The 26,615-nt window shown below is 43.7% G+C and overlaps 1 protein-coding gene across 2 annotated transcripts in view; it reads left to right on the top strand.

The window, feature by feature from the left end:
* LOC129865737 (inactive ubiquitin carboxyl-terminal hydrolase 53-like) overlaps window positions 1-26,615 on the top strand; it is a 61,711-nt gene that overhangs the window by 11,704 nt on the left and 23,392 nt on the right. For both annotated transcript variants that reach the window (XM_055938723.1, XM_055938722.1), the window contains exons 2-12: window positions 9,369-10,091; window positions 11,157-11,249; window positions 11,478-11,612; window positions 13,473-13,583; window positions 14,463-14,545; window positions 14,687-14,771; window positions 15,361-15,507; window positions 17,377-17,526; window positions 19,656-19,824; window positions 23,025-23,177; window positions 24,527-24,673. In XM_055938723.1, coding sequence (XP_055794698.1) covers window positions 9,948-10,091; window positions 11,157-11,249; window positions 11,478-11,612; window positions 13,473-13,583; window positions 14,463-14,545; window positions 14,687-14,771; window positions 15,361-15,507; window positions 17,377-17,526; window positions 19,656-19,824; window positions 23,025-23,177; window positions 24,527-24,673 — 1,417 coding nt within the window. In that variant the 5' untranslated portion in view covers window positions 9,369-9,947. The remainder of the gene's footprint in view (window positions 1-9,368; window positions 10,092-11,156; window positions 11,250-11,477; window positions 11,613-13,472; window positions 13,584-14,462; window positions 14,546-14,686; window positions 14,772-15,360; window positions 15,508-17,376; window positions 17,527-19,655; window positions 19,825-23,024; window positions 23,178-24,526; window positions 24,674-26,615) is intronic.

Raw genomic sequence — 26,615 nt, 5'->3', positions numbered from 1 at the left:
GACTGGAATTCAAATGGAATTGACCCCAACCCTAGCCAGCACAGAGAAGGCTGGCTTAACTCTCTGGTGTCTGCCCCACATGAGAGAATTGTTGAAGTCCAGGGGCCTCATTTTCCCGCAAAGGTTGATATTTATAAACGTTGAACTTGACGGGAAAGTGTGCGTATCTCCACGCAAATCCCAAACCATGCGTGCGCACAACTTCAAGAAGGTTGGTCAACTGTATTGCAAACAAATAGGCTTATTGATTGTTTTGGGGAAATTGGAGATGTTTGCTGCACAGGAAATATAATAATGGTAGTCTAATAAAAACGTTAAAGTAGGCCTAATGATAAAACGGAGGCATTTTGAACAACAATTTGCTATGATTTTGCATAGACGTGTGGACTGTAGCATTTACTTTTAAAATAGTTAGAAAGGACAATCAATCTTGCAGAATGCGCGGCCAGTGTTTGGCACCCGCTAGGCGGCATGTATTTTTAGTTTGAAGAAGTCACTGCAACATTCTGCCCAGTCCTCTACAGAAATGTGATCAAATTTTCCATTGGGCTTTCTTTTACGAACTGTCACGATCCAGTTTCAACATCTCCAAGTCATACAGAAAATGAGGGTGTTTTTGTTACCATAAAAGGTGAATAGACAGCCTGGTAGGGCTGTAGCGCTCACATATAATATGGCTCTGATTTTTATCGATGAGAATATGCGTAACTGTTGAGTTTGATTACTATTTGATTTGGATTTGATTTGAAATGTACACATGGTTGATAAATGAGGCCCCAGTACATGAGGGTGGAAGGGACATGACATTTCCAGTTGGTCAAGGATGTTTCCTCTGTTGATTTAATGGATGGCTAACTGTATGTCAATCTACTGAGTTCTTAACTTGCTGTAGGTTTGCAGAACATGGCTTTGAAAGCAGTTAACCACAGTTTGATTGTTTCTGGCAAGAACATATAGGCCCAATAGTACCAACCAAGAATATTTTGTTTTTTGTACCCCCTTTTTTTCTCCCCAATTGCGTGGTATCCAATTGGTAGTTAGTCTTGTCCCATCACTGAAACCCCCGTACGAACTCTGGAGATGAGAAGGTCGAGAGCCGTGTGTCCTCCGAAAAACAACCCGGCTAAGCCGCACTGCTTCTTGACACAATGCCCGCTTAACCTGGAAGCCAGCCGCACCAATGTGTCTGAGGAAACACTGTACAACTGGCTACCGTGTCAGCGGGCATTGCGCCCGGCCCGCCACAGGAGTCGCTAGTGCGCGATGGGACAAGAACATCCCTGCCGGCCAAACCCTCTCTAACCCGGACGACGCTGAGCCAATTTTGCACGCCCCATGGGTCTCCCGGTCGCGGCCGGCTGTGACAGAGCCTGGATTCAAACCAGGATCTCTATTGGCACCTCTAGCCCTGTGATGCAATGCCTTAGACCACTGTCGCCACTCAGGAGGCCCATTTTGTAGCTTTTAATATATCGATATCCTAACTTAAGTTTTTCAGTATGCAGTTTTCCACATATTAAGTCAGGGAACTAATAAAATAAAATCCTTGTCATCCTTCAATGCCATTGTCTGCTTTTTCCTTGCCAAGTTGCAGTCAATTTGTGAACAAACAGAACACTCGAGTAGAACCTCGGAGAGCATAAGCAAGGAAGGCAAACTTCTGAACCTTCGAAGTGTCAGCAAACGACAACGTAATCTGTTTCCTTGGTGGGTATTTGTTTTGTGTAGTGTTGATTTGAGAAGTTAACATTCCCTTTATTCCCCAAGTCTGTGTGAAAACGACTTACGAATGTTCACAGTTTATTACCAACTGTAGGTTCTAGAGGAAAAGTGCGGTCTTTAGACATTATACACTGCTAAAAAAAAAGGGAACACTTAAACAACACAATGTAACTCCAAGTCAATCACACTTCTGTGAAATCAAACTGTCCACTTAGGAAGCAACAGTGATTGACAATAAATTTCACATGCTGTTGTGCAAATGGAATAGACAAAATGTGGAAATTATAGGCAATTAGCAAGACACCCCCAATAAAGGAGTGATTCTGCAGGTGGTGACCACAGACCACTTCTCGGTTCCTTTGCTTCCTGGCTGATGTTTTGGTCACTTTTGAATGCTGGCGGTGCTTTCACTCTAGTGGTAGCATGAGACGGAGTCTACAACCCACACAAGTGGCTCAGGTAGTGCAGTTCATCCAGGATGGCACATCAATGCGAGCTGTGGCAAAAAGGTTTGCTGTGTCTGTCAGCGTAGTGTCCAGAGCATGGAGGCGCTAACCGGGAGACAGGCCAGTACATCAGGAGACGTGGAGGAGGCCGTAGGAGGGCAACAACCCAGCAGCAGGACCGCTACCTCCGCCTTTGTGCAAGGGGGAGCACTGCCAGAGCCCTGCAAAATGACCTCCAGCAGGCCACAAATGTGCATGTGTCTGCTCAAACGGTCAGACACAGACTCCATGAGGGTGGTATGAGGGCCCGACGTCCACAGGTGGGGGTTGTGCTTACAGCCCAACACCGTGCAGGACGTTTGGCATTTGCCAGAGAACACCAAGATTGGCAAATTCGCCACTGGCGCCCTGTGCTCTTCACAGATGAAAGCAGGTTCACACTGCGCACATGTGACAGTCTGGAGACGCCGTGGAGAACGTTCTGCTGCCTGCAACATCCTCCAGCATAACTGGTTTGGCGGTGGGTCAGTCATGGTGTGGGGTGGCATTTCTTTGTGAGGCCGCACAGCCCTCCATGTGCTCGCCAGAGGTAGCCTGACTGCCATTAGGTACTGAGATGAGATCCTCAGAGCCCTTGTGAGACCATATGCTGACACATGCTGGAGGTCATTTTGCAGGGCTCTGGCAGTGCTCCCCCTTGCACAAAGGCGGAGGTAGCTTTCCTGCTGCTGGGTTGTTGCCCTCCTACGGCCTCCTCCACGTCTCCTGATGTACTGGCCTTTCTCCTGGTAGCGCCTCCATACTCTGGACATTACGCTGACCGACACAGCAAACCTTCTTGCCACAGCTTGCATTGATGTGCCATCCTGGATGAGCTGCATTACCTGAGCCACTTGTGTGGGTTGTAGACTCTGTTTCATGCTACCACTAGAGTGAAAGCACCGCCAGCATTCAAAAGTGACCAAAACATCAGCCAGGAAGCATAGGAACTGAGAAGTGGTCTGTGGTCACCACCTGCAGAATCACTCCTTTATTGGGGGTGTCTTGCTAATTGCCTATAATTTCCACCTTTTGTCTATTCCTTTTGCACAACAGCATGTGAAATGTATTGTCAATCAGTGTTGCTTCCTAAGTGGACAGTTTGATTTCACAGAAGTGTGATTGACTTGGAGTTACATTGTGTTGTTTAAGTGTTCCCTTTATTTTTTTGAGCAGTGTATAAAGGAATGTGTTCTTGGCAGTTAGTTCATCAGATACCTCACTTGTGCCCTGTTATATCTACGTGCATGAGTAAGTAAAGTGACAATGGATGGACATGTTTTTTTCGTTATTTCCAAAACATGCTCTGTCTGGTTCTCATCTATTTTGGGTCAGGCGGGGTGTCATGGCAAACAGTCTCCGGCGGTGTCTCAGGGGGATTTAGGATATTTCCATTTCACACATGCATATAATGTGTAAAACAGGAAGATTTTTGGGGGGCGTCATAGCAAACAGTGGAAGAGTTTATAAAAGTATTAAAACATTTTTTTATAGCAGCTGTCTTAGGTTATTGTAAGTGTGACTTCTGAACATGTTGAGTTGACCACAGTCGGAATTTGGAACAGATTGGTCTAATTAATTTACTAACACACAGGTCAAAGTGCTGTGAAAAACAACTTGTTTTTAAATTAGTCATGGAATATTACGAATGTTAAGTTGCTGTATTTACATTTTTGGCAGTCATCCAAGTTATGCTGCCATAGACAGCTCTTAGCTAAAATGTCAAGAAAGAAAAAAAGTATATATACTTTACTTTTCATTAAGATTGACACCCATAGATTTAGCCTACTGCAGAAATTTAAAGTGCAATGAGCCACACCATTTCTTTCCTTTATCGTCTCATATGCCAGAATCTCAAGATGAGCAACATCTTCAGAAAGAATATGCTCTACATTTTAAAGACCATTATTAATACCTCATTTGATTTGAGGACAAAAAGCAGCAGCTAGCCTGAAGGCATTGGGCATTCTATCATCCCAGGGAACTAGTTTCACCACTGAATGTGTTCTCCTATTGGGAAAGCCATCCATCAGTGTTGAGTCGGAGTCGGCGAGTTGTGGGGAGGGACACGCTTTAGCCGTCACAAAGGTGTGTAATGCGCCAGCTAGGTGGGATGATGTATTGATCTGCATTGAGCAAAGGCACACTGCACCACTGTCTAACATGAAGGATTCAGTATAGACGTATGGAAATGCCTCTGAGTTTCATATTGGAGGCAACAAGAGTGGGAAAGTCAGTTATTGAAGTTGTTACACAGGTATTAGGGCAACTTGATGTAAAATGAAAACAAACTGAGCTTTGCCTTTTTGTGTTTCTGTAAAATGAAGTACATGATGACACGTTTTCTGCCAGTGGCTGCTTCTTGAACAGTCACGTTTTGTTATTATTTATCTGACGTATGTTAAAGGAATGTTACAGTTTGACGACAGATCTCCTATTGAAAGGCTCTTGACATTGCCATATAAAATACATCAGTTAAACCTCTGAGGCCATTCATCAACACATCTCGAATAGATCAATTACATCACCAGATGACTTAAATTCCCCACACTGTAGACCAGGTCACGTTTTCGGTGTTCATGTCTAACGGACAGCCTTGCCCTGTCAAAAATGCTGATGCATTACAGACACTCTAGCTGATTGCTCAAAGGTGCTAGCTTTAGCATTTTTGCTATGACGACAAGATTTTTTTGTTTGCGCCTGGAATTCGCAAGACTTTCTCTTTACAAAGGACGTCTCATAACTCCTTAATGTGCTTTGGTCGATTCCAAAAATCCAGACCAGTGAAATGACTCGGGTAACCCCTCACTTGGCAATGAATCAACATAATGCTTAGGATATTACTGTTGACCAAATAATAATTTAGAGGAATATTGTGTAGCAGAATCACAGAAAATCACTGACCGTACACAAAAATGCTTCAGTAAGAGGAAGTCTGTGTCTGTAATTTTTGGTTTATCTTCCCAGCTCTAGTCAGGGATGCAAATTACAGTTGTTGTTGACGAAGTATATGCAAAACGAATCCAATAGAGATGTGATGCATAGACCCCTTGAAAGGCCTGCCATCTCAGTTGAATGTGCTTTTCATTGAGATCAGATGTTTGTTGGTGGATTTTACATGTCTGCACTTTCTGTTTGACCCAAGGATAAGTGATCAAGCCACACTGCTTTATAAACAAGTCTTGCCATCATTAACAAAGACCCATTTAAAGCTGCAATATAACCTTTTGGGCGACCTGACCACGTTATAGATTTGTCATTGAAAGCAAGTCTAAGAAGCAGTAGATCTGTTCTATGTGATGTATTTCTATGCTTCCTATTCTTAAGTTTTGTTTTTGTCTTACTTTCGGTTTGTACACCAGCTGAAAATATGTCACAGCAATTTAGATGGTACAATGATTCTTTCCACACTATACATTGCGTGTTTTATCACAACATGAAATTCACAGGGTATTAATAAGGATCTACCCCTCTTTTTAATTTTTTTGCCTAAAATGACATACCCAAATCTAACGATCTGAAGCAAGGATATGCATATTCTTGATACCATTTGAAAGGAAACTTTGAAGTTTGTGGAAATGTGAAATGAATGTAGTAGAATATAACACATTAGATCTCATAAAAGATAATACAATGAATAAACATGCATTATTTTGCATTTAAAAAAATGTTATACCATCTTTGAAATGCAACAGAGGTCATAATGTATTATTCCAGCTCAGGCACAATTTAGATTTTGGCCACTAGATGGCAAGTGTATGTGCAATGTTTTAGACTGATCCAATGAACCATTGCATTTCTGTTCAAAATGTATCAAGACTGCGTAATTGGTTTATTAATACATCTTCAAGTTCATAACTGTGCACTCCTCCAAAAATAGCATGGTATTCTTTCACTGTCAGAGCTATTCTAAATTGGACAGTGCAGTTAGATTTTACAAGAATTTAAGCTTTCTGTCAATATCAGAAATGTCTATGTCCTGGGACATTTTCTTGTTACTTACACATGCTAATCGCATTAGCCTACGTTAGCTCAACCGTCCTGCCGGGGACCCACCGATCCTGTAGAGGTTTTAACCAATGTATAACACTTGTATTTTCATGAATGTTTATTACTATTTTTGTAATTTGAATTTGGCGCTCTGCAATTTCACCCGGATGTTGTCGAGGTGGGATGCTAGTGTCCCAATGAGCCCAAAGAAGTTAATAATGGTGTTTGAGTCGTGCTTGGCCATGCAGTTGTGGGTGAACAGGGAGTACAGGAGGGGACTAAGCACGCACCCATGAGGGGCCCCCATGTTGAGGATCAGTGTGGCAGATGTGTTGTTGCCTACCCTTGCCTCCCCCAGGTGGTCTGTCAGGAAGTCCAGGATCCAGTTGCAGAGGGACGTGTTTAATCACAGGGTCCTTAGCTTGGTGATGAGCTTTGTGGGCAGTATGGTGTTGAACGGTGCTAAACTGTAGCCAATGAACAGCATTCTCACATAGATGTTCATTTTGTCCAGGAGGGAAATGGCAGCATGGAGTGCAATTGAGATTGCGTCATCTGTGGCTCTGTTGGGGCAATATGCAATTTGGAGTGGGTCTAGGGTTTCCGGGATGATGGTGTTGTGAGCCATAACCAGCCTTTCAAAGCACTCCATGGCTACTGACGTGAGTGCTACGGGGCAGTTGTCATTTAGGCAGGTTACCTGGCGTTCTTGGGCACAGGGACTATGGTGGTCTTCTTGAAACATGTAGGTATTACAGACTCGGCCAGGGAGAAGCTGAAAGTGAAGACACTTGCCAGTCGGTCCGTGCATACTCTCAGCACACGTCCTGGTAATCCGTCTGGCCCTGAGGCCTTTTGATTGTTACCTCGTTCGTCACCATTGATAGTCATTATTGCGTTATTGTTGCCAGATTCATTGAAATTATAGCGTCGTTGAGGCCATTGACTCCTCAAGGCTTTTGTTTGTGTAGCGGCAGTCATTACATTCCCATTGGTTTGAAAAAGATACCAATTAACATATCACATTGACTGTAGGTCACACAGGATTATACCCCCGTGGTCAGGGCAGGTGACAGCATTCTTAGAGGACATGACAATGCAGAGTATGAGCAGCAGACATTGTTTTGACCTGTACTGGCTGAATACCAGCACACCAGGGAGACAGGGATGGTGTTTCTTTCCAAACTGACACACAGCATACCTAACCTGCTGGTATAGAGAAGCTATGACAGGAAGAATGATAGCGTGACCGCGCAGGTAAAACTGCAGAACATGTTGTCAATAGCCACTGTGCTTTTAAAATAAACTATAATATTAAAATCAGACATGGATGCTGGTTCTATTAACAAGGGTAGCATAGAGACCTTGGACTATTATGTTGTTGAGACATAAGTTGGTCCTGTCTGGTTGCTGTCTGTCATGCTAGTGCCAAATGTAGCCTGTGCAGTTCTAACACAATTGCCCATTTTTCTTTCTGTCAAGGCCCCAACTCTGGCCCATTTTTTTCTTCTTCTTTCAAACCCTCATTATCGGTTAAATGATGAAAGGTCTCTGCATAAAACCCCTAAAGATGGACCAGCCCATCTGGCATTCGCCAGAACTGCCCTATGGCCAGTCCGTTTCTGACTGCATGCCTTAACACACAGTATCTACCAGTCACAGTAGATTACTAATGCTGTGGATCTATTTGTTGATTGTTAAGCTATGAATGGCACTTCACTGTTCTACATGGGTGCTTGTGAGCTGCGGAATACAGGATTTGCATCATCGTGTACTCAGAGGTGCCTAACTTAAAACAGAAGTATGAATTGTATGACAGTGGAAACTGCTGCTCAGTGTCATTGTATAGCTTCTAGATCATTTCCTGTGATTATCCCACTTGTCTGATAACTTCCCCTAACCACATTTTTAGCTATATGCGTAACACTAATGAATAGAATACACATTCGTATAGAATCCTTTGTGTTCCTCAGCTAACATTTACAAGTTTCAAACACAGATAAGAACAACAAAACACCACCTGTTTTAGGAAGCTTGTTGGTTGACTGTGGTCTGCTGGTTCCCCAGTGGGATGTGTCACCCTAATAACCTTGGTACTGAATTGCCCGGCTCCTTTAGCACAAATACAGTATATGTACATGCATTGTACTTAAACAACCCTTAACCAGCATGTCCAAAGCGAGCAGATGACACATTGCAGATGACACCGGCAGCATTCTGGGACACAGCTCTCTGTTGTCTCTGTCGTGGCTGCCTTACGGGTCGGTTATTGCATTTGAAGTTCAGTGTGCCGGTAGGCCCTTGAGCATGTGGGCTGCACTGCTTCCAGGATCAACTGAGTCTCAAATGCTTTACGACACGTGTCCCAGTTATGTTTTGAGAGGCTATGGTGAGCAGCAGGTCAGGCTGGGCAGGATAATTCCTTGTCTGCCATGTTAGCCTAATGCTAAGTCCGCTCCACACACACGTTGGCATGGCTATGAGAGGCACTATGTGACCTAATGTTGAAGACTGGCCATTGACCAGGCGTTGAACCTGAAGGAAGGCATGCTGCAACTAGCTTATTTGCACTACATTGTTTACTGGACAGATGATATTACCGTATAACTTGGCATCGCTCCCATTATAGTTTAACCTTCAACTCGGTAGCTGGGGCACGACTATTCAAAGTGACAAGATGACGAAAGGTTTAAGCTTTACAGCATGTAATATGCATGCACAGTTGCCTATAATATCTTAGTTTGTTGGACTTTGGAATTTGTGACCTGATTTCTCAATGTTCTCTTTGGTAATGTTTTATACATTGATACCGTGAACTGTAATTGATCAATAATTACTTTGTTTTCCTCACTCCAATAAATGTGTTAAGAATGAGGGGGGTATATTAAAAGACAATTAGAACAAGGGTGGTCCAAAAAGGGAATGTATAAGCTTTGTTGACATATGTTAAAAGAGTGTGGGGTCAACTACTGCCCTGGAAATAGGTGAAACCTGATGTTTACTATTGACAGAAATATAATTTACTGACTAGAAGGATCCAAACACCCCTTTTTCAATAAAGGTCATACAGTATTGCACTATGTCCTCGAATGTTTCCTGGATATTCATTTGTTTTGAGTTAAATTATTATTTTTTTGTGACTCAAGGCTCCTTTCACTCTTTCTTTTACAGATCAGACCCAATTGACATCCAATGGTAAGAGCTGCCTGGATAGATCTTCGCTATGGATGAACCTTGGAAAGGGACGATCAAATCTATTTGACTGCTCTATAACGTCAGGCCAATGTGGAGAGTCCCCAGAGACAACCGGTACCCACAGCCCCTCCCATCCCTGTACTGAATCCCCAGTGCAGAATGATCCAGGTTGGAGAATGCCTAACACCCCTACTTCAGGAGTCAAACAGCTATGCATAAGAACATCAGACTAGCAATCTGTTTTAAAAGGATTTTCTCTGGATTCAAAAGACTTCCTAGCCAGTGACTTAACATTTAAAATCCAATTTTCTTGTGACATTTAAGACTCTTCCAAGTGGTGGACAAGGTCAAATCACCTTCCTATCGAGCTGTGGAGAGGGGGCAGTAGTCGCCCATGTGTAGCAAGAAAATAGCTGCTGATAGCGGAATAACGTAGCCTCAGATTGTCGGGGTTCGTTTCTTAACGTGGCGAGAGATCCCACCGCTACCAGCAACGAGCCCCAGTCTGCCTCACTGAGTCACTCCACTCCCGTCCAAAGGCAGACACTCTATCAAATGGCATGGGCCAAGTTCTTCAGGAAGCCGGGGGGCAATCTTGCCAAATCTTACCAGCCGGGGAGCATGCTGTCTCTAGCCCCCACCAAAGGCCTGCTGAACGAGCCGGGGCAGAATAGCTGCTTTCTCAACAGTGCGGTGCAGGTGAGTCCTAACTTACCAATAAATAGTCAATTATTACTGCATGTTTTCTTCATATGCAGCAGAGGTAATGGCCATGAACAGAAATGCTTTGTTTTTAAATGGTTATGTATCTAGAACAATGGGATGGATGTAGAGACACTGTTAATCTCTGATTAGGGACATTAGTAAAAGCTTAATGTAAATTGCAACAATGCCAAATCCCTTTATTGCAATACCTGTTAAGCCGAGTCAATACAAAACATGTTCTCATTTCCAGTAGGCTACGTCACTCATGTTATCGTTGCATAGTTATAAGAAAGGATTCGACAGCATGTCCCTCCGGACAAAAATATTTACCAACACCAGCATTACTTTACAGCCTCAAAGCTCATAGCTTAGTCACTATATTCGTCAGCATGTCCCAGCAAGTTACTGGAAGGTTGTTTTTGGCTCGTGGGATGGCAGTTGGCGACAGGGTTGACGGGTGCAATCATCCCGCAGTGAGGTCACACTTCCAGGCCGTGACTCAGGGGGCGAGACATGGCTGAGCTGGGTGAAGATGTCTGACACCTAGGGCTATGTTTCCAAGGAACAGTAGCCTTCCTTCCCCTCTTAATTTCCCCTCCCTCCCTCCCTCCCTCCCTCCCTCCCTCCCTCCCTCCCTCCCTCCCTCCCTCCCTCCCTCCCTCCCTCCCTCCCTCCCTCCCTCCCTCCCTCCCTCCCTCCTCTGTCCTCCTCATGGCCTGACTCAACCAGAGACCCCCTTTTAAATCTAAGCACCATCTAACAAGGAAGGCCATCACTAGCCCCAAATCCATGGTTGAGAATGTTTGAGGACAGGTGAAGTAAAGCTGGATAAAGCTTGATTTCCACTCATAATTATTAACTGGCCCTCAAGGGTCACATTTGGAGCTGAAAGAGTGTTTTCTAAAACAAATCCCATTAAAAATCTGTCTTTCATCAAAGGTTATCGGGAAGGATTAGCTGAGCAAGTCTGGGTTATAATGAGAGTTTGGTTTGGAAAATGAGGAACTTAATGAACATGACAATACTTTCTCAATATATTTTCTTCAATCCATTGTTTAGGTGCTGTGGCAGCTGGACATCTTCAGACGCAGTCTGAGGCAGCTTCCTGAGCACTTCTGTCTCGGAGACTCTTGCATCTTCTGTGCGTTGAAGGTATGCACCCTACATCAAGTCTTACAGTTGTTGAAAGCAATTACAATATATTAAAGTTACTTTTTAGGGCTTTATTGTTGCTGACACGTAGTTGTCCCTTGAACTGCTGTTAATAATTCATTTTAAATGTTTTCGTTTTCAGGTTCTTGAAGGTCAGTTAGGTTTGTTCAGAAACCTCAAATTAAATGAAAGGTCTGGTTAATTCCCAGCTTCTTTCCTTTTCCGCAGGGCATCTTCTCCCAGTTCCAGCACAGTCGGGAGCGCGCTTTGCCCTCGGACAACCTGCGTCATGCCCTGGCAGAGACCTTTAAGGACGAGCACCGCTTTCAGCTCGGTTTCATGGACGATGCTGCAGAGTGCTTCGTAAGTTTCCCATGGTGACCGACCAAGCTTACCTGCATAACCTAGGTATCCAGGGGGGCCTCTGCTCAGAGGCGACTGGGGCCTTCCCAAGGATAGACTGGAATGTGTGTTGGGAACATATGAGGGCAGATGTGCTGTAACAAAGATTTCAGCAAGGTCACCGTCTGAAAGAGCCCTGTCCCCTCTCCCACCAATCTCCTCGACACAACCCGTAATATATAATGGTGGCGGGTTATGGAAGCAGAAGCACCATCTTTGGGCCTTTTTTGGTTTCTTTACTGTGTATGAAGCATCACTCCGAGTGGTTTAAAGATGTCTCTGAGCCCTCTGAATGATTCATTATAGCCATAACTATTCAGTCCACTTGTGCTTAGTTTGGCTAACTTCCACCGTAGTAGTAATGCTTTCTTACCTTGTTCTTTTTTTAAAACTCATTCTAGACCCAACAGAGAAAATGTCATTACAAGTTCAGACCAGGAATGTTCAGACGCATCAACACCAACTAAGAAACATCCAGGATTTAGGAATATTACTGTACATTACATCTAGTTTTAGACTTCATCTTCGCTAATGATTTTGTTCCTCTTTAGCCATAGGGTTTAGGGGACGGTACACTCCAGTACATTGTGCCAGTATTGGGTTTGACTCTGTAGCGAAATTGCTGTAAACCTACTCAGCACAAACGTACACATTTTCTGTTCAGCGCAGCAGCTCTCAAGTGGGGAGGTCATTCACTCAGGAGGGCTCATTCTACAGTGGAGGATGAATGGATTTCAAAATTAAATCGCTCTTTCTCTGTAGAACAGGAGGTGATGAGAAAACGAGAGGCCAGCCAAACCAAATAACCAATAAGCCCACTCTCCGAGCTCCTCGGCAACACAGGGAACTACTCACACAGGCCGTTTGTAAAATTTACCTCAGATTCCTGTGGTTTCCGTCTCATACTGGAGTTTGTTTTGAATAAACAATGATTTAGAAAGAACCCCAATCAAACCCAAGGTGGTGGTCAGAAGGTCAGGTCCCAGACAAAACAAAAAACTAAATGTTTGTTCTGTAACCAATGTCCCATTCTCAGTTTGGCAACAACCCCATTTTAATGATATAGCTAGAATAGAAATGTAACGTGAGATCACAGGTTTTTGTCCCTTTTATTTTTACCTGCAATTTGGTCAGGCATTTCATCTGAATCATTCTAACATTGTTTCAACTGGTTTAATTCTCAATGTACGTTTCGCTGTGTGCATGTTCATATTTGGCAAGGCCTTGCATATAGCTATTCTCTCTTTTTTCCTAATGACCATGTGAATTTTAGGTTCACGTGCGTAAATTAAAGACAAAATCAAGGCCCCGTAATGCTTCAGCGGTACGACTTGGATTCATTTCTGAGCAGAATTAGCCAGTGTCAGATTAAATGGCTGTGAAATGATGGTCTAAAAGCAGCCTGACTCTTTCATAAACCCAGTGGGTCTGAGTGTAAGTGGAGGCCGCTTACACTGACTGCTTCCTTAACTACAGTAGTGAGGCACCGCATAACTCCCTAGCTGTTAAATGTCACAAAACTATACAGATGTATCAGGGAGGAAAGTATTGGTTTACCAGACATTATTTTTCTCTTTACTGGTACATTAAGGAGATAAGTGTATAGCTGAGGGTGAGTTGAGGGCGATACATGCTGAGGAAAAATAATTAGCTGATGATTGCTAATATTTCAATAGAGGGGGACAATTTCCAAAGTTTCAATTTGGAAATGTGAATATTCCTTTGGATAAGATCAAGCTAACTTTGCTAATGGTGATTCGGTGAAAAATGTTAGCTGTTTGTTTTGACCCATTTCTTATCGTCATGCTATATTTTTCACAGGAGAATATTCTGGAACAGATCCACCTGCACATTGTGCCTGAAGAGACAGATGCCTGCACCTCCAAGTCCTGCATCACACACCAGAAGTTTGCCATGACACTCTACGAACAGGTTAAAGGAAACTCCTAGCATTTGGTAGCATACACACACACAGGTCCATATCCAGTTGCAAGCGCAGGGATCACACACACACCATCCCGGGGTACAGCAGCAGCCACATGGATCACTGTCTGAGATAGGAGCTACCCAATTCGTCACGTCTCCAGAGTGGGGTTGCTACTCTGCAATACAGAGGGGGGGTTTCCTCAGATCCCCCCCCCTGCTGGTATGATGTTCATCTCACTAAATCCCAGAGCAGTCTTGTCGTCAACGTATCAGACAGCTTTGATGCAGGGTTTGATGATGATGCATAGTTGGCCAACTCTGAGAGCAAGTAGATATGCAAGTTCTTCTTCCAGCAGGCTTTTACACACCTGATTCAGTTAATCAGCTGCTCAACAGGTTAGTGGAATTGGGTGTTGTGTGGTGTTGGGACCGCTGGGGTCAGAGTGCGCTGTGGTCGAGTGCACTGTAGCGGAATAGTCTGCTGTGCTACAGTTACAGTATGGTTGGAACAAAACGCCTGTATACCCCAGTAGATCTCCAGCGGGAGGGTTGCTTTGATGTTTCGGTAGAGGCCCTATAGTGTAAAAGCCAGCAGTGCTGTGGCCCAGTATTGAGAAAGGAGGCAATAAATGAAGTCTGAAGACCGGACACAAAACACAACCCACCCCCGCCTGCCACTTTTCCTCTCAACTGACAAACACTCCACTCTCTTCCATCACAGTTCACACAAACACCCTAAAGTAGTAATTTCCCCATAACTGCCCCCAAACTACTACACCTCGTGAAATGACACGCTGACTTGATAATTAGTGCTTGGCAGTGGCTAAGCGGCGCCTAGCTAACAGCCATGTGTCTGTTTTGTTCCTGTTCCCCTCTCCCCTGCAGTCTGTGTGCCGTAGCTGTGGGGCATCCTCCGACCCCCTGCCCTTCACTGAGCTAGTGCATTATGTCTCCACCACTGCCCTCTGGTAAGCCATGCTCACTGACGTCACACAAAACACATTTCTCCATGTTCCTCTTAGGGTTACTGAGTGACTTTTGTAGCTTTGTCGCTCTCTGTAAACTCTCTCTCTCATATCTTTCTCTCACACTCTTTCTGGTTCTCTCAGTCAACAGGTGTATCAGAGGCGGGACGAGTCATTTGGAGAGCTGCTGCAAGCGGCCAGCACCATCGGGGATTCCCGCAACTGTCCGGTAAGTGTCTGTCCTATCAAGCATTAATAAAATCATACATTGATGTCAATGCCAGTTTTGTGCAAAAACTAGCGCATGCTTATCTCACGTCAGGATGCAGCTCCATTCTCATCACACTAAACAACTAGTAGGGGGCGAAGTCGAAAGGTCACTAGCAAGACAACAGCAGAACCCAACCCCCCCCCCCCCCCCACTGTGAAGTTGTATTTAGGGTTCTTGTGACTTAGTTGTCTGGTTACTTTGCTTAGTTAGTTAGCTAATAGAGCTGGGACGATAGCAGTATCGCAATATTTTTTCCCATGGCAGAAAATGAAAACACAAAGCCGATCAAACTCTTTGGTCCTTTAAAAACCTGCTGTATGTAAAATATTGTGTGCTATTGCCTGGAAAATAAGTAAATGTGACTCTGGATGACAAGCATAATGATGTTTGTTTCCAACATTAGGGCTGTTTTCCACCTTCTGTTTTGTTTCATTGCCACAATTCAAACGAGTATCGCAATACCGGTATCGTCTCGGCCCTGTTAACTAAACTGGTTAGTTATCTCTGCTCCCCTAGTTATGTCTCCTCCCTCTCTCGCTGTCACCAGAGTAACTGTGGCCAGAGGATCAAGATCCGCCGAGTCCTCATGAACTCCCCGGAGATCGTCACCATCGGCTTCGTGTGGGACTCAGACCAGTCAGACCTCACGGAGGACGTTATTCGCTCACTGGGGCCACACCTCAACCTCTCTGGGGTAAGGACGGCAAGCCAGCAGGGACAAAAAGCACAACAAATGGATTATATTACTACGAAAATCAATTCAATATTGTAGCACAGTCTTTCCCAAACTTGGTACGGAGACCCCAAGGGGTGCACGTTTTGGTTTTTGCCCCAGCACTACACACTAAGTTTGTATTATTTGAATCAGCTGTGTAGTGCTAGGGGAAAAACAAAACATGCACCCCTTGAGGTCCCCAGGACCGAATATGGGAAACACTGATGTAGCGTTTTGTCAAATTCAGTCTGCGATTGTGTTTCGTTTTAATGAAAGTGGTGGTTTGTAAAGAAAGTAAAAAAGGTTCAAACACAGTGGAGAACAGTACTTTTCCAATCACTTTGTCATAAAACAACCATAAGGCAATATAAAGTTGGATCTTTGATCAGGGACAAGCCAAAGACATGTGGAAAAAAAGTTACTGATCGCCAAGAACCTCCACATAAGATTAAAACATGTTTAATTCTCCACTGTCAGCCCGTAATAAAACAGATTAGTCAAGTAGTGTGATTAAAATTGCCAAGGCAGTGATTGCACCCAAACAAAATGGCTGCCTCACCTCCCCAAAATGTGAACCCTGGAAATAGGAAAAACAACAACAATACACTATTTAGAATTGGTCGAGCTCCTAAAATATGGTTCAAATCACTGCATTCTGGTTTTACTCTATTTGCTTTCTGTCTTTTTTTGTTTTGTTTGTTTGTTGGAGCCTCCACAGCTGGTGTTCCTTGCCCTGGTTGTGTTGGGGTCAGTTTATTTTGGTGCCATGGAGCATATGGGGGAAATAAAGTGGGCTTTATCCCTGCGTAAGTCGGAGCGTTGCGTAAGCAGTGCGTGGTGCAATGCCCAGTTGGCCCACGCTGCTGATCAAAAAGCCCCTGCTGCATGGCCAGATCGTGTCAACACCCCCTCAGTGCCACGATGGAAGAGCACAGTGTTTGTGTGCGCTTGTTTGTGAGAGTCAGAAAGGTTACATGTGAATATGTGTATATTATGTGTAAGAGAATGGTGCGTGTCTGGAAGGTGTGGTGTGTGTGTGTGTGTGTGTGTTCATGTTGGAGTACAGAGTGTCCTTGGCATAGGCGTACAGGAGGTTTCATTTGTAGCACTCAACTCTGGCTGACACTGTCCCTGTTCCTTCAAGAAGAAAAGGATTGAGCTTCACTGAAACCTGCTACAAATCTAGAACAAACTGGCATAGGCCAGGCCCAACATATTACACAACACCATCTCCCTTGAATACTACAAGCACAGATTCCTCTCTTCCCCTCTCCTTGTTTTGAGCGCATTCCAGAACTGGATTAGTCTAGCTAGTCTAGCAGAACCCCCCCCCCCCCTCCCACCACCAAGTACCACAAAGGGCTTGATTCATACTCGTACTATTCATGTGACTGTGTTGGAGAAAACCTCCCCCTGCCTAGGAATCCATTGTCTCCCATGGCCAAAGAGAACTAGCCATTCAGGAAAAACAAGAGGCTATTTCACAACCTCCTCATCCAGCGGTCTATTCAAATTGGTGGGAGGATGACATTATACTGACGATTGCCTGAGCTGCTAGAGATGTGGCAATTTACCATGCAGGCGATGCCAGCAATAATCCAAGTTGAAGGGCAATTTTACTGTCCAAATGATACCGTGTGGATGACAAACATGAATGTTTTGGTAAAATGATGTATATATGACTGAGAAGGTTCTGCTGTGTGATAAGACTGTTAGTCCATTGGGCTAAAGTTCGGGGAGACAACCTAAGTCTTTAGGTCTTAGGCAAGATTACTCATGGACAGGGTGGGAGTGTTTTGGGCAAAATTTGACCAAATAAAGTAATTTTAAATTTGTGTGTGTCCGCAGCTCTTCTACCGGGTGACAGACGAGCACGCCAAAAAGGGAGAGCTTCTATTGGTTGGGATGATCTGTTACTCCAGTCGCCACTATTGTGCCTTCGCCTTCCACACCAAGTCCGCCAAATGGGTGTTCTTCGACGACGCCACAGTCAAAGAGGTGAGGGAGGGGAAAAAGACATGCAGTCCTCCTAGTAAGGGAGTAAAAACACTACACCTCAACCGACACTCATAGCCTCTCACACTTTTGCTGTGCTGACATATGCTGCTTGGATCATACGCGTATAAATGCATAGACAGGCGCACGCCACATACACTAGCCTCTGTCTCGTTTGCTGTTGTGATGCACACACACTCCCTCTTTATGACACTATGACAAGAAAAAGGAATTCACCAAGTAACTAAAGTAACATTTTTGTCGGTAACTTTCTTTAAAGAGATTCAACTAGTTGATTTGAAATAAAATCATGAATACAGTCTGACATGAGAGGATTTTCCAGGAAGCTGATGTATAATATCATGGGATAAAAATCTGCTATTATCTGGAGCTAAAGCCTCCCTAGACAACAACTCAAAGTGCAGAAATGTACTCGTCTGAGCTGATGAAAAGGAGACTGTTTTACAAGAGAATGAGAGCAGGGAAGTCCCTGAGCCATCTCTTATCTCCACCATCTTCTTATAAGGGCCACATCGATCTTTCTTCACCACCCCCGGGTTGATGAGCCTTCAGTGGGGTTGAACAGTCTGCAATAATCACCACCACCAACACCCACACATGTTTGCAAGGGTGGACACACACACACACACAGCAGCAGCACTAGTATTAGGTTTTCCCAGTGGAAGCACCTTCAGTCTTTCCCTAGTTAATTGCATCATCAGTCATCCACAGTTGAGCTACACTGTTTAGTGGACTTCCACATTTCAGGATATCAAATCGAAATGACTTATGGTAAGACTTGGTATGTTGTGTGTGCATGCATATGTGAGAATGATAATGTACAACACTGGGTGTGTCTGTGTCCAGTCCATTTGACTGGACTGCGGTGCTGGCTGGCTCAGAGTCAATCCAGCAGCAGCTTGTGCTGTGTATGCACTTCAGCCCGACTGAGACAGAGTGCTACAGCACAGCAGCCGAGCCAACCAAATAACACGTCATATACCTGCTGTGTTGCTACTCATTCTCTTACGGCCTCACACCAAGTAATGAGCAGAAATACCCTACAGTTTATGGATGGCTTTTAAAACTATATTTTTATTTGACATTTATGGTTGCGGTTTGTTGATTGTCGTTCTTGTCATAATTGCTTGTATCATTTATTGCAGCAGCAGTGGTTCAGCGGTTCCACTAAGCCTATGTTGTTGTTGTCCCAGGCGGGGATCAGTGGCCAACATGAAAAATGTCAACTTTGAACATCCTCTCTCCATCTTTTAATTAGACCCCCCTCCCATTTTACTGCCACATTCCTTTCTTGCTCTTTCTCCTTCCTCTCTTTCACACCTTCTGCTCCTCTCTCCTTCTCCTTACTTTGGTTAATTAAGGTGCACACTAGCATCTGTTAGCCTCCAGTCTGCCTCTGTGGCGTTTTGTAGTGAGGCACGCATTTAACTCTGCTCAGCTGATGTGATTGTGAAACTGCTTCAACGCATAATATTCACTTAGGATCCAAGACAAAGGGACAATGTGCTTTCGCAGTGCACAATAATGTCTCCTTGGACATAGAGTTTCGTGTGGAATTCTAAAATTAAATTTCCTCCCTGAACCGTTTTGTGACATGCCTGGTCTATGGTCACCATATGTTTTTGAGGGTAGTGGTAAAAAGAATGTCCCTGAATTCAAGCAAGCATTTTCAATGATTTTCTTCCCAGGGTTTTTATTTGTGCACTATCAATTTAAATGAGGCATAAGATAGTATGTACTCTGATAATAATATTTCTTAGAGCCCAAGCCCTTTAAATGTATGAACCAATTCAATTACAAGTCAGAATTTTCTGAAAGGTGTACTCAAGGTACCTAACATTTACATAGTTAGGTTTTGGCAACTGATGCTCATCAAATAAATAGTCTCTTCAAAAATAGTAATGTGTATTGAATGGCACTAAATGACACATTTGGCTGCTGACAAGACCTCTCTGTCTAATGAGATGAGGAAACTGGTCGGTGCCAGAAAGACACGGGTAACATTTTATTTGCTTGTCACATTGGGAAAATGCCAGTTCGCCTTTTTGCCTGTCAAGCAGGAACACACACACACACTCCTATTGACCTCCGTCTCCTCTCCCCTATCCTAGATTGGGACCCGGTGGAAAGATGTGGTCACCAAATGCACCAAAGGCCACTTCCAGCCCCTCCTCCTATTCTACTCCAACCCAGATGGCAGCGCCATCTCCGTAGACGACACCTCGCGCCAGAACACTGACCACTCCTGCTACAAGTCCCCCGTCAACAGAGACGTCCAAGGTATACATCGGTCAAAGGAACATTCTTTTTTTCCGTTTACAGGAAGAACTACACACTACCCCTAGAGTCATGGAACATTTACAGCACATTGAGGGGATATAACTGCGTTCAAATTGCGTATTATAATTCTGCACAAATATTGCTTTTTTTTCAGGATGCCAACAATATTAAGTCAAATGTACAATCACTTTTCATGGTGTCATCAACCCATGATGTGACTTCAGGTGTTATTGCGATGGCGACGCAGTCTCCGTCTCATGGTCTCTGACTTGAGACAACTTGAGACCAAATGTGGTCTTGGTTTAGGTCTTTTGGAGACCCGACTCAAATGGCCCCCCTTTCCAAACGACCCCCTTACTTTCACTCGAGACGATTCCCAGGAACCACACACCACGTTTGTAATTCAGTTCCTTTTAATTAATGCTTAGCATGGGGACGCTGTATTTAAGTCGGTGCAGTAAATTCGCAGCGAGAGGGGGTCCTAAAATAAGTGCTTCTAAGAGTAGAGGTCTCCGGCAAGAGCAATTTGGAATTAATGCCAGCAAGTGTTGCCAATGGTGTGACTGGTTACAAATTGTTTTTAACAGTGTGTACTAGCCAAATGACCGCCACAGAGCAGTGAGTCTCAAACTTTTTGGCTAGCATCCTCTTTAAATATTTTTGGTCTAAATTTGAGCCCTGTGCCAGATGCACGTGAATTGCTTTCGGCCTCACCACATTCAGTCGGAGAGAGTCTGTAAAAAAAAAAAGGGGAACTACACTACATGTTGCAGTGTTGAATTCTGTTTTGTTAATGTGATTGGGTCAATGGGTCTGTTCGGGCCACATTTTTGGCATTTTGAAGTCTCACAATGTGCTTGAGATTTTATTTTTTGACTGTATGACCAGAAAATACGTGCAGTTGACAAAAGTGACTGACTTTACAAATACGTGCTGGACTTCAAAACAAGTTTGCATTGCCCATCACTTCAGTTGGATTTATGGTTGCAAAATTCCAGTAACTTAACTAAAATCCCCAAATCCTGTTTGGAGGATTTCCCGAATTTCCTGCTTATTGTTTCCTGATTCCAGGAATATTCCAAACCGGGATTTCTGGAAAAACTGTCAATTTGAGTAAAGTTCCCAGAATTTTGCACTCTAGTTGGATTACTGTTTTATCAGTGTATTAGCTAACGGTGTTCCAACCTTTTCTGTACCACTCAATCAATACTTGATTTGAAACTGAACTACGAGAGTTCATGAGCAGAAGGCATTAAACAATATTATTTTTTTTACTTCGACCTTGACCATAATACCCGTCGCTGTTGGCAATGGCAAGAAGTTGTACATTTGTACAGCTGAACATTTCTGTGTGAGGATTAAAAACCTCTGGATTTGTTTGGGGTGGGGTTTATCCCCCTTAATGATCTGCTCTCTAACTCTCTGAGCTGGCCTCGCCCCCAGGTCGTGATGGTGACTGCGGATCACTGGCCTTCAGAAGAAAGACAAATGTTCCGTTACATTTTCAAAAATGTTGTTAATTGGGTCGCGTTAAACTTTAGTTTTTTTGTCAAACTTTTTCCAGATATTTTTGGAATTAACTGAAATCGTAAATGGTAATAGGAAGCTTATTAATAACTTATTACGGCTGAGATTCCGTTAACGGGATCGACTTGACAACAGCCAGTGACAGTGCAGGTTCCCAAATTCAAACAGAAATCTCGTAATTAAAATTCCTCAAACATACAAGTATTTTACACAATTTTAAAGATAAACTTGTTGTTAATCCCACCACAGTGTCCGATTTTAAAAAGGCTTTACGACGAAAGCACACCATCTGATTATGTTAGGTCAGTACCTAGTCACAGAAAAACACAGCCATTTTTCCAGCCAAAGAGAGGAGTCACAAAAGGCAGAAAGAGATAAAATGAATCACTAACCTTTGATGATTTTCATCAGATGACACTCATAGGACTTCATGTTACACAATACATGTATGTTTTGTTCGATAAAGTTCATATTTATATCCCAAAATTTTAGTTTACATTGGTGTGTTATGTTCAGTAATGTTTTGCCTCCAAAACATCCGGTGATTTTGCAGAGAGCCACATCAATTTACAGAAATACTCTTAATAAACATTGATAAAAGATACAACTGTTATGCATGGAACTTTAGATAAACTTCTCCTTAATACAACCGCTGTGTCAGATTTAAAAAAAAATTTACGGAAAAAACACACCATACAATAATCTGAGTATGGCGCTCAGACACAAAAACAAGCCATACAGGTACCTGCCATGTTGTGGAGTCAACAGAAGTCAGAAATAGCATTATAAATATCCACTTTCCTTTGATGTTCATCAGAATGCACTCCCAGGAATCCCAGTTCCACAATAAATGTTTGTTTTGTTTGATAAAGTCCAAAATTTATGTTAAAATATCTTCCTTTTTGTTCGCGCGTTTAGTTCAAAAATCCAAATTCATGACGTGCAGGCCAGACAAAGTCAAACATTTCCATTACAGTTCGTAGAAACATGTCAAACGATGTAGAGAATCAATCGTTAGGATGTTTTTAACATAAATCTTCAATAATGTTTCGACCGGAGAATTCCTTTGTCTTTAGAAACGAAAAGGAACGCAGCTATCTCTCACGGGAGCGTGCCTGAGTGAGCTCGTGGCACTCTGCCAGACCCCAGACTCAATCAGCTCTCATTCCCTCATCCTTCACAGTAGAAGCATCAAACAAGGTTCTAAAGACTGTTCACATCTAGTGGAAGCCTTAGGAAGTGCAACATGCCCATAGACACTGTATATTGGATATGCAAACCTACAAACCTCAGATTTCCCACTTCCTGGTTGGATTTTCTCAGGTTTTTGACTGCCATATGAGTTATGTTATACTCACAGACATCATTCAAACAGTTTTAGAAACTTCAGACTGTTTTCTATTTCAAATCTACTAATAATATACATATCTTAGCTTCTGGGCCTGAGTAGCAGGCAGTTTACTCTGGGCACCTTATTCATCCAAGCTACTCAATACTGTCCCCAGCCATAAGAAGTTTAACATAATACCTAAGAATTGCTTGTTGGAATTGATCCCCACCCTGGTTTGTCTCACCAGTAGAAACGGTTCCATGAAGAGACATAGGCTATCCATATGTCTAAAAAAAATACAAATATAAAGATTCGTTCCCCCTCCTCCTTTTTGACCAACCAGCTCCCTCCTCTCCACTTCCGGGCCCCAAGAAACTGGACCTGACCAGGGAGAACCTGAATGCCCTGCTGGGCCCCAGCAGCTGGGCCCCGACTAGCCAGACCCCTTCCACCTTTACCAGGGGCAGTGGCCAGACTGGCGGAGGCCGTGGACCAGGTACGACAAGGAGTTGGGGGCAGGGGGGATATGATGGGAGACAGGAAGAGGGGTGGGTATTTCTACACATAGCTTTGGAAAATGGGTATTGTCAGTGAGACATTTGGGAGGTGCATGATTGATATTGAGAGAAGATACTGAAAGATGTGATGGGGTTAGAGGTAGAGAAGATTGCAGGTAGATTACAGAGTTACTATAGAAGGGGGGGGGGGGGCATGAATAAAGGCAACCAAAGCGCAGGGGAGGGAGGGGGGCCAGAGTTTGAAAAGTGACCTTTATGATTGAACAGGAAGGGAATGAGGACACATGGGAGTGAGGGATCAGGAGCACATACACGTCCAAGGAGAAGAGGCAAGCGAGAGCGCACGAGAAGCAAGGAAAGAGACGAAGGGTTGACTCATTTAAGCACCCTATTCCCTATATAGTGGACTACCTTTAACCAGTGTCAAAAGTAGTGCACTATATTGGAAAGTGTGTGCCATTTGGGACACAGCCTTAGTTATTATTGCACATTCCTTTGTTATTACGAAGGTCCCCCTTTGTTGTTACTCCCTGCTTAAAGCCATCAGCTCAATATTATGCATTTTGATTGTTTTCTATCCCCCCGCACTGGAAAAGTTACCAGTCGCTCAGGGATTTTGAGAACAGCAAGGCTACCCCGAATGACTGAAAATAATAATAATAGCAGTCAAGTATCTTGTGGGAAAAGTGATAAATTGTCCTCGTGACACTCTATCCAGGCAATAGAGTGACTGTGCAATTTGCAAAATTGTCTCGTCATTGATTTCAATGCGAAGCCGAAAACTTCACAGTTCTTATTCACAGAGAGCCTCTTCGAGCACATTTTCTGTGCAACACAGAGTTGTTTGGCATTTTCAACGACCGCAGCACATGCTTCTAGTTCTATCCATCGTATCTGACTTTCTCCTACTTTACGAGAGAAGCTACAGAGATGACTCAGAGAGGATAGAAGGAGAGAAAATGTCTTCCGCGGGTTCCATCTCACTGCATTTCCCCCCGTGAAGCAGAAAAGCTTGGCATAGTACATCAGCACATCGATCGGCCCTAAACTTCTCCTTAAACTCAGCACTGTTCAATGCCTCCAGGGGGCTAGTCAGGGGATGGAAGGGAGGAGTAGTGGAGGGGTGGGGGTGGGGGTGGCCTAAGTGACTGTAGTTTGTTGGGATTAGAGGTACAGTAGAAAGGACTGTACCTTTACCCCTTCGTGTTTGACGACTTGTTCCTTTTGGTGTGTTTTCCTTGTGTTGTGTCTTGGAAGTCACTTTGTTTCTCAAAATGACTGTTATAGAATGTAGTCTAGAATGTGTTTCTTGCTCCCTGTTGTGCAGTGAAGCTGGGCACCAGTGATCCTAAGAGCCGTCTGAAGGACATCTCCAGAGAGGTGGTCATGAAGGCAGGGGAGGTCCGGGGAATGCACCCCTCCAGGAGAGACCAGGACAGGACAGACAGGAGGAGACAGGACGCCCGCTACCAAGGTATGGCGCTACACACACACACACACACACACTTACACACACATGTCCTTGGTCGACGTAAATATCATAGAAGAGTGGTATTGTCTTTAGGACGGCTGTTTTCTTAGTTATGACATTTGTGTTTATGTAATTGTTGTATTGTGTGTCTATAGTTTTGTTCAATGTTGTGTTAGTGCATGTAAGTTGTTTTGTCTGAAACTTTGTTCATCTTGTTGCTGTTGGACACGGTCTCTCTTGAAAAAGAGATTTCAACTCCATGAAAAAAAACCTGTGTAAATAAAGGTTGAATAAAAACACACGCTCACACACACACAGGAAAAGTAACTGATATGCAATTATAGTGGCATTGCACTATGCATACACACACACACACACACACACACACACACACACACACACACACACACACACACACACACACACACACACACACACACACACACACACACCAATGAAAATAGAAAATTATCCTTGACACAATGCTCTAAACAGTACACATGCAATACATCATTACCAACATAAAAATGCACAACAAACCAGCATTCCACTGTAATGGCCTACCAGGCCAATGTGTCAGGATGGGGATCATGTCTCCCTCCCTTTTGAATCAGGCCCTTCCACGTACCGTTCTCTATTCTCTCACTACTGGATACTGTGGTAGTGTTTGAATAGCATGGTAGTGTGTATACCCTGTTCTATTTGGATTCCTAGCTGCTGTCTGTAGGAGCTATTTCAATGTCTTGAGTGTTCACAAGACAGAGTTAGTAGAGTATGTGAGAGTAGGATCATGGAACTCCCAGCCCTGGACCCATATCACTTATATCTAGGCCAGCAATAGAAATAAGGCAACATCTATGGCCACATGAGACCCACTACCACCCTCCTATAGTCTACCTTCTCCCATCCAACCATAAGTAGTCCCTCAAAGGTGTTGTGGCTTGCTGTGTGTGTTGGAGGGGGACTTAAAGGTAGATCAATATGAAAGCAATCTCTAAAATTGTTCATAAGAACGTATCTAGGATCAGCATACCCAAAGCCTAACCTGAACCATTGGAAGAAAATGCCAAATTGATCATAGGTCAGTGTCTACAGGCAACTTCACCCCTTTCCTCTTTGCTCTCTAACCCTCTGTCGTATTTCTCTCACCTGTCCTGTCGTTACATTTCTGTGAACACCAAACGGGTTGGAACTAGGGGCAAGGTTCTAGGAACTGAAATTGAACTAGCCCCCACAGCCACCCTGTTAGCACCAGGCTCACGTCCCATTATGATTGAATGCACCAGGCTAACAGAGACTAGCATCATGGCTTTGATGAATGTTGAGGCTGGAGGTGAGTTAAAGTAAGCGGAATAAATCTATATATAATACTGCTCGTGCCCAGGCTAGCTCTCTTCAAAGGTACTTGATCGTTTTAGTTTCAAGTTTTAACGCTATACACACGATCAGTTCCACTACCATATTTACAATATGCAGGGATACTGGAGTGATGGAGGTAGATATGTATAGGGGTAAGGTGACTAGGCATCAGGATATATGATAAACAGAGTAGCAGCAGTGTATATGATGATTGTATGTTAGTGTGTGTGTGTTGGCGTGTCAGTGTGTGTATGGCACTATGAGTGTGCATAGAGACAGTTAAAAAATAAAATGCAAGGATCAACTTGGACAATCCGTGTAGCTATTTTGTTAGCTATTTAGCAGTCTAATGGCTTGGGGATAGAAACTGTTCCGTAGCATGTTGGTGTCAGACTTGATGCACCAGTAGCGCTTGCCATGCGGAAACAGAGAGAACAGCCTATGGTTTGGGTGGCTGGAGTCTTTAACGATTTTCCGTCCCTTCACACTTGGAAAAATAGCAAAACAAGAAAGTTAGCGTTCAGGTCAAATAGGGAGATTTGGCTTCATCGCAAATGGCACCCTATTCTCTATATAATGCAATACT

The sequence above is a fragment of the Salvelinus fontinalis genome, chromosome 11, assembly GCF_029448725.1.
Source record: "Salvelinus fontinalis isolate EN_2023a chromosome 11, ASM2944872v1, whole genome shotgun sequence".
Classification (NCBI taxonomy): Eukaryota; Metazoa; Chordata; class Actinopteri; order Salmoniformes; family Salmonidae; genus Salvelinus; species Salvelinus fontinalis.
Note: the sequence above shows the minus strand (reverse complement) of the source record. Positions and strands in the feature narration are given on the sequence as shown.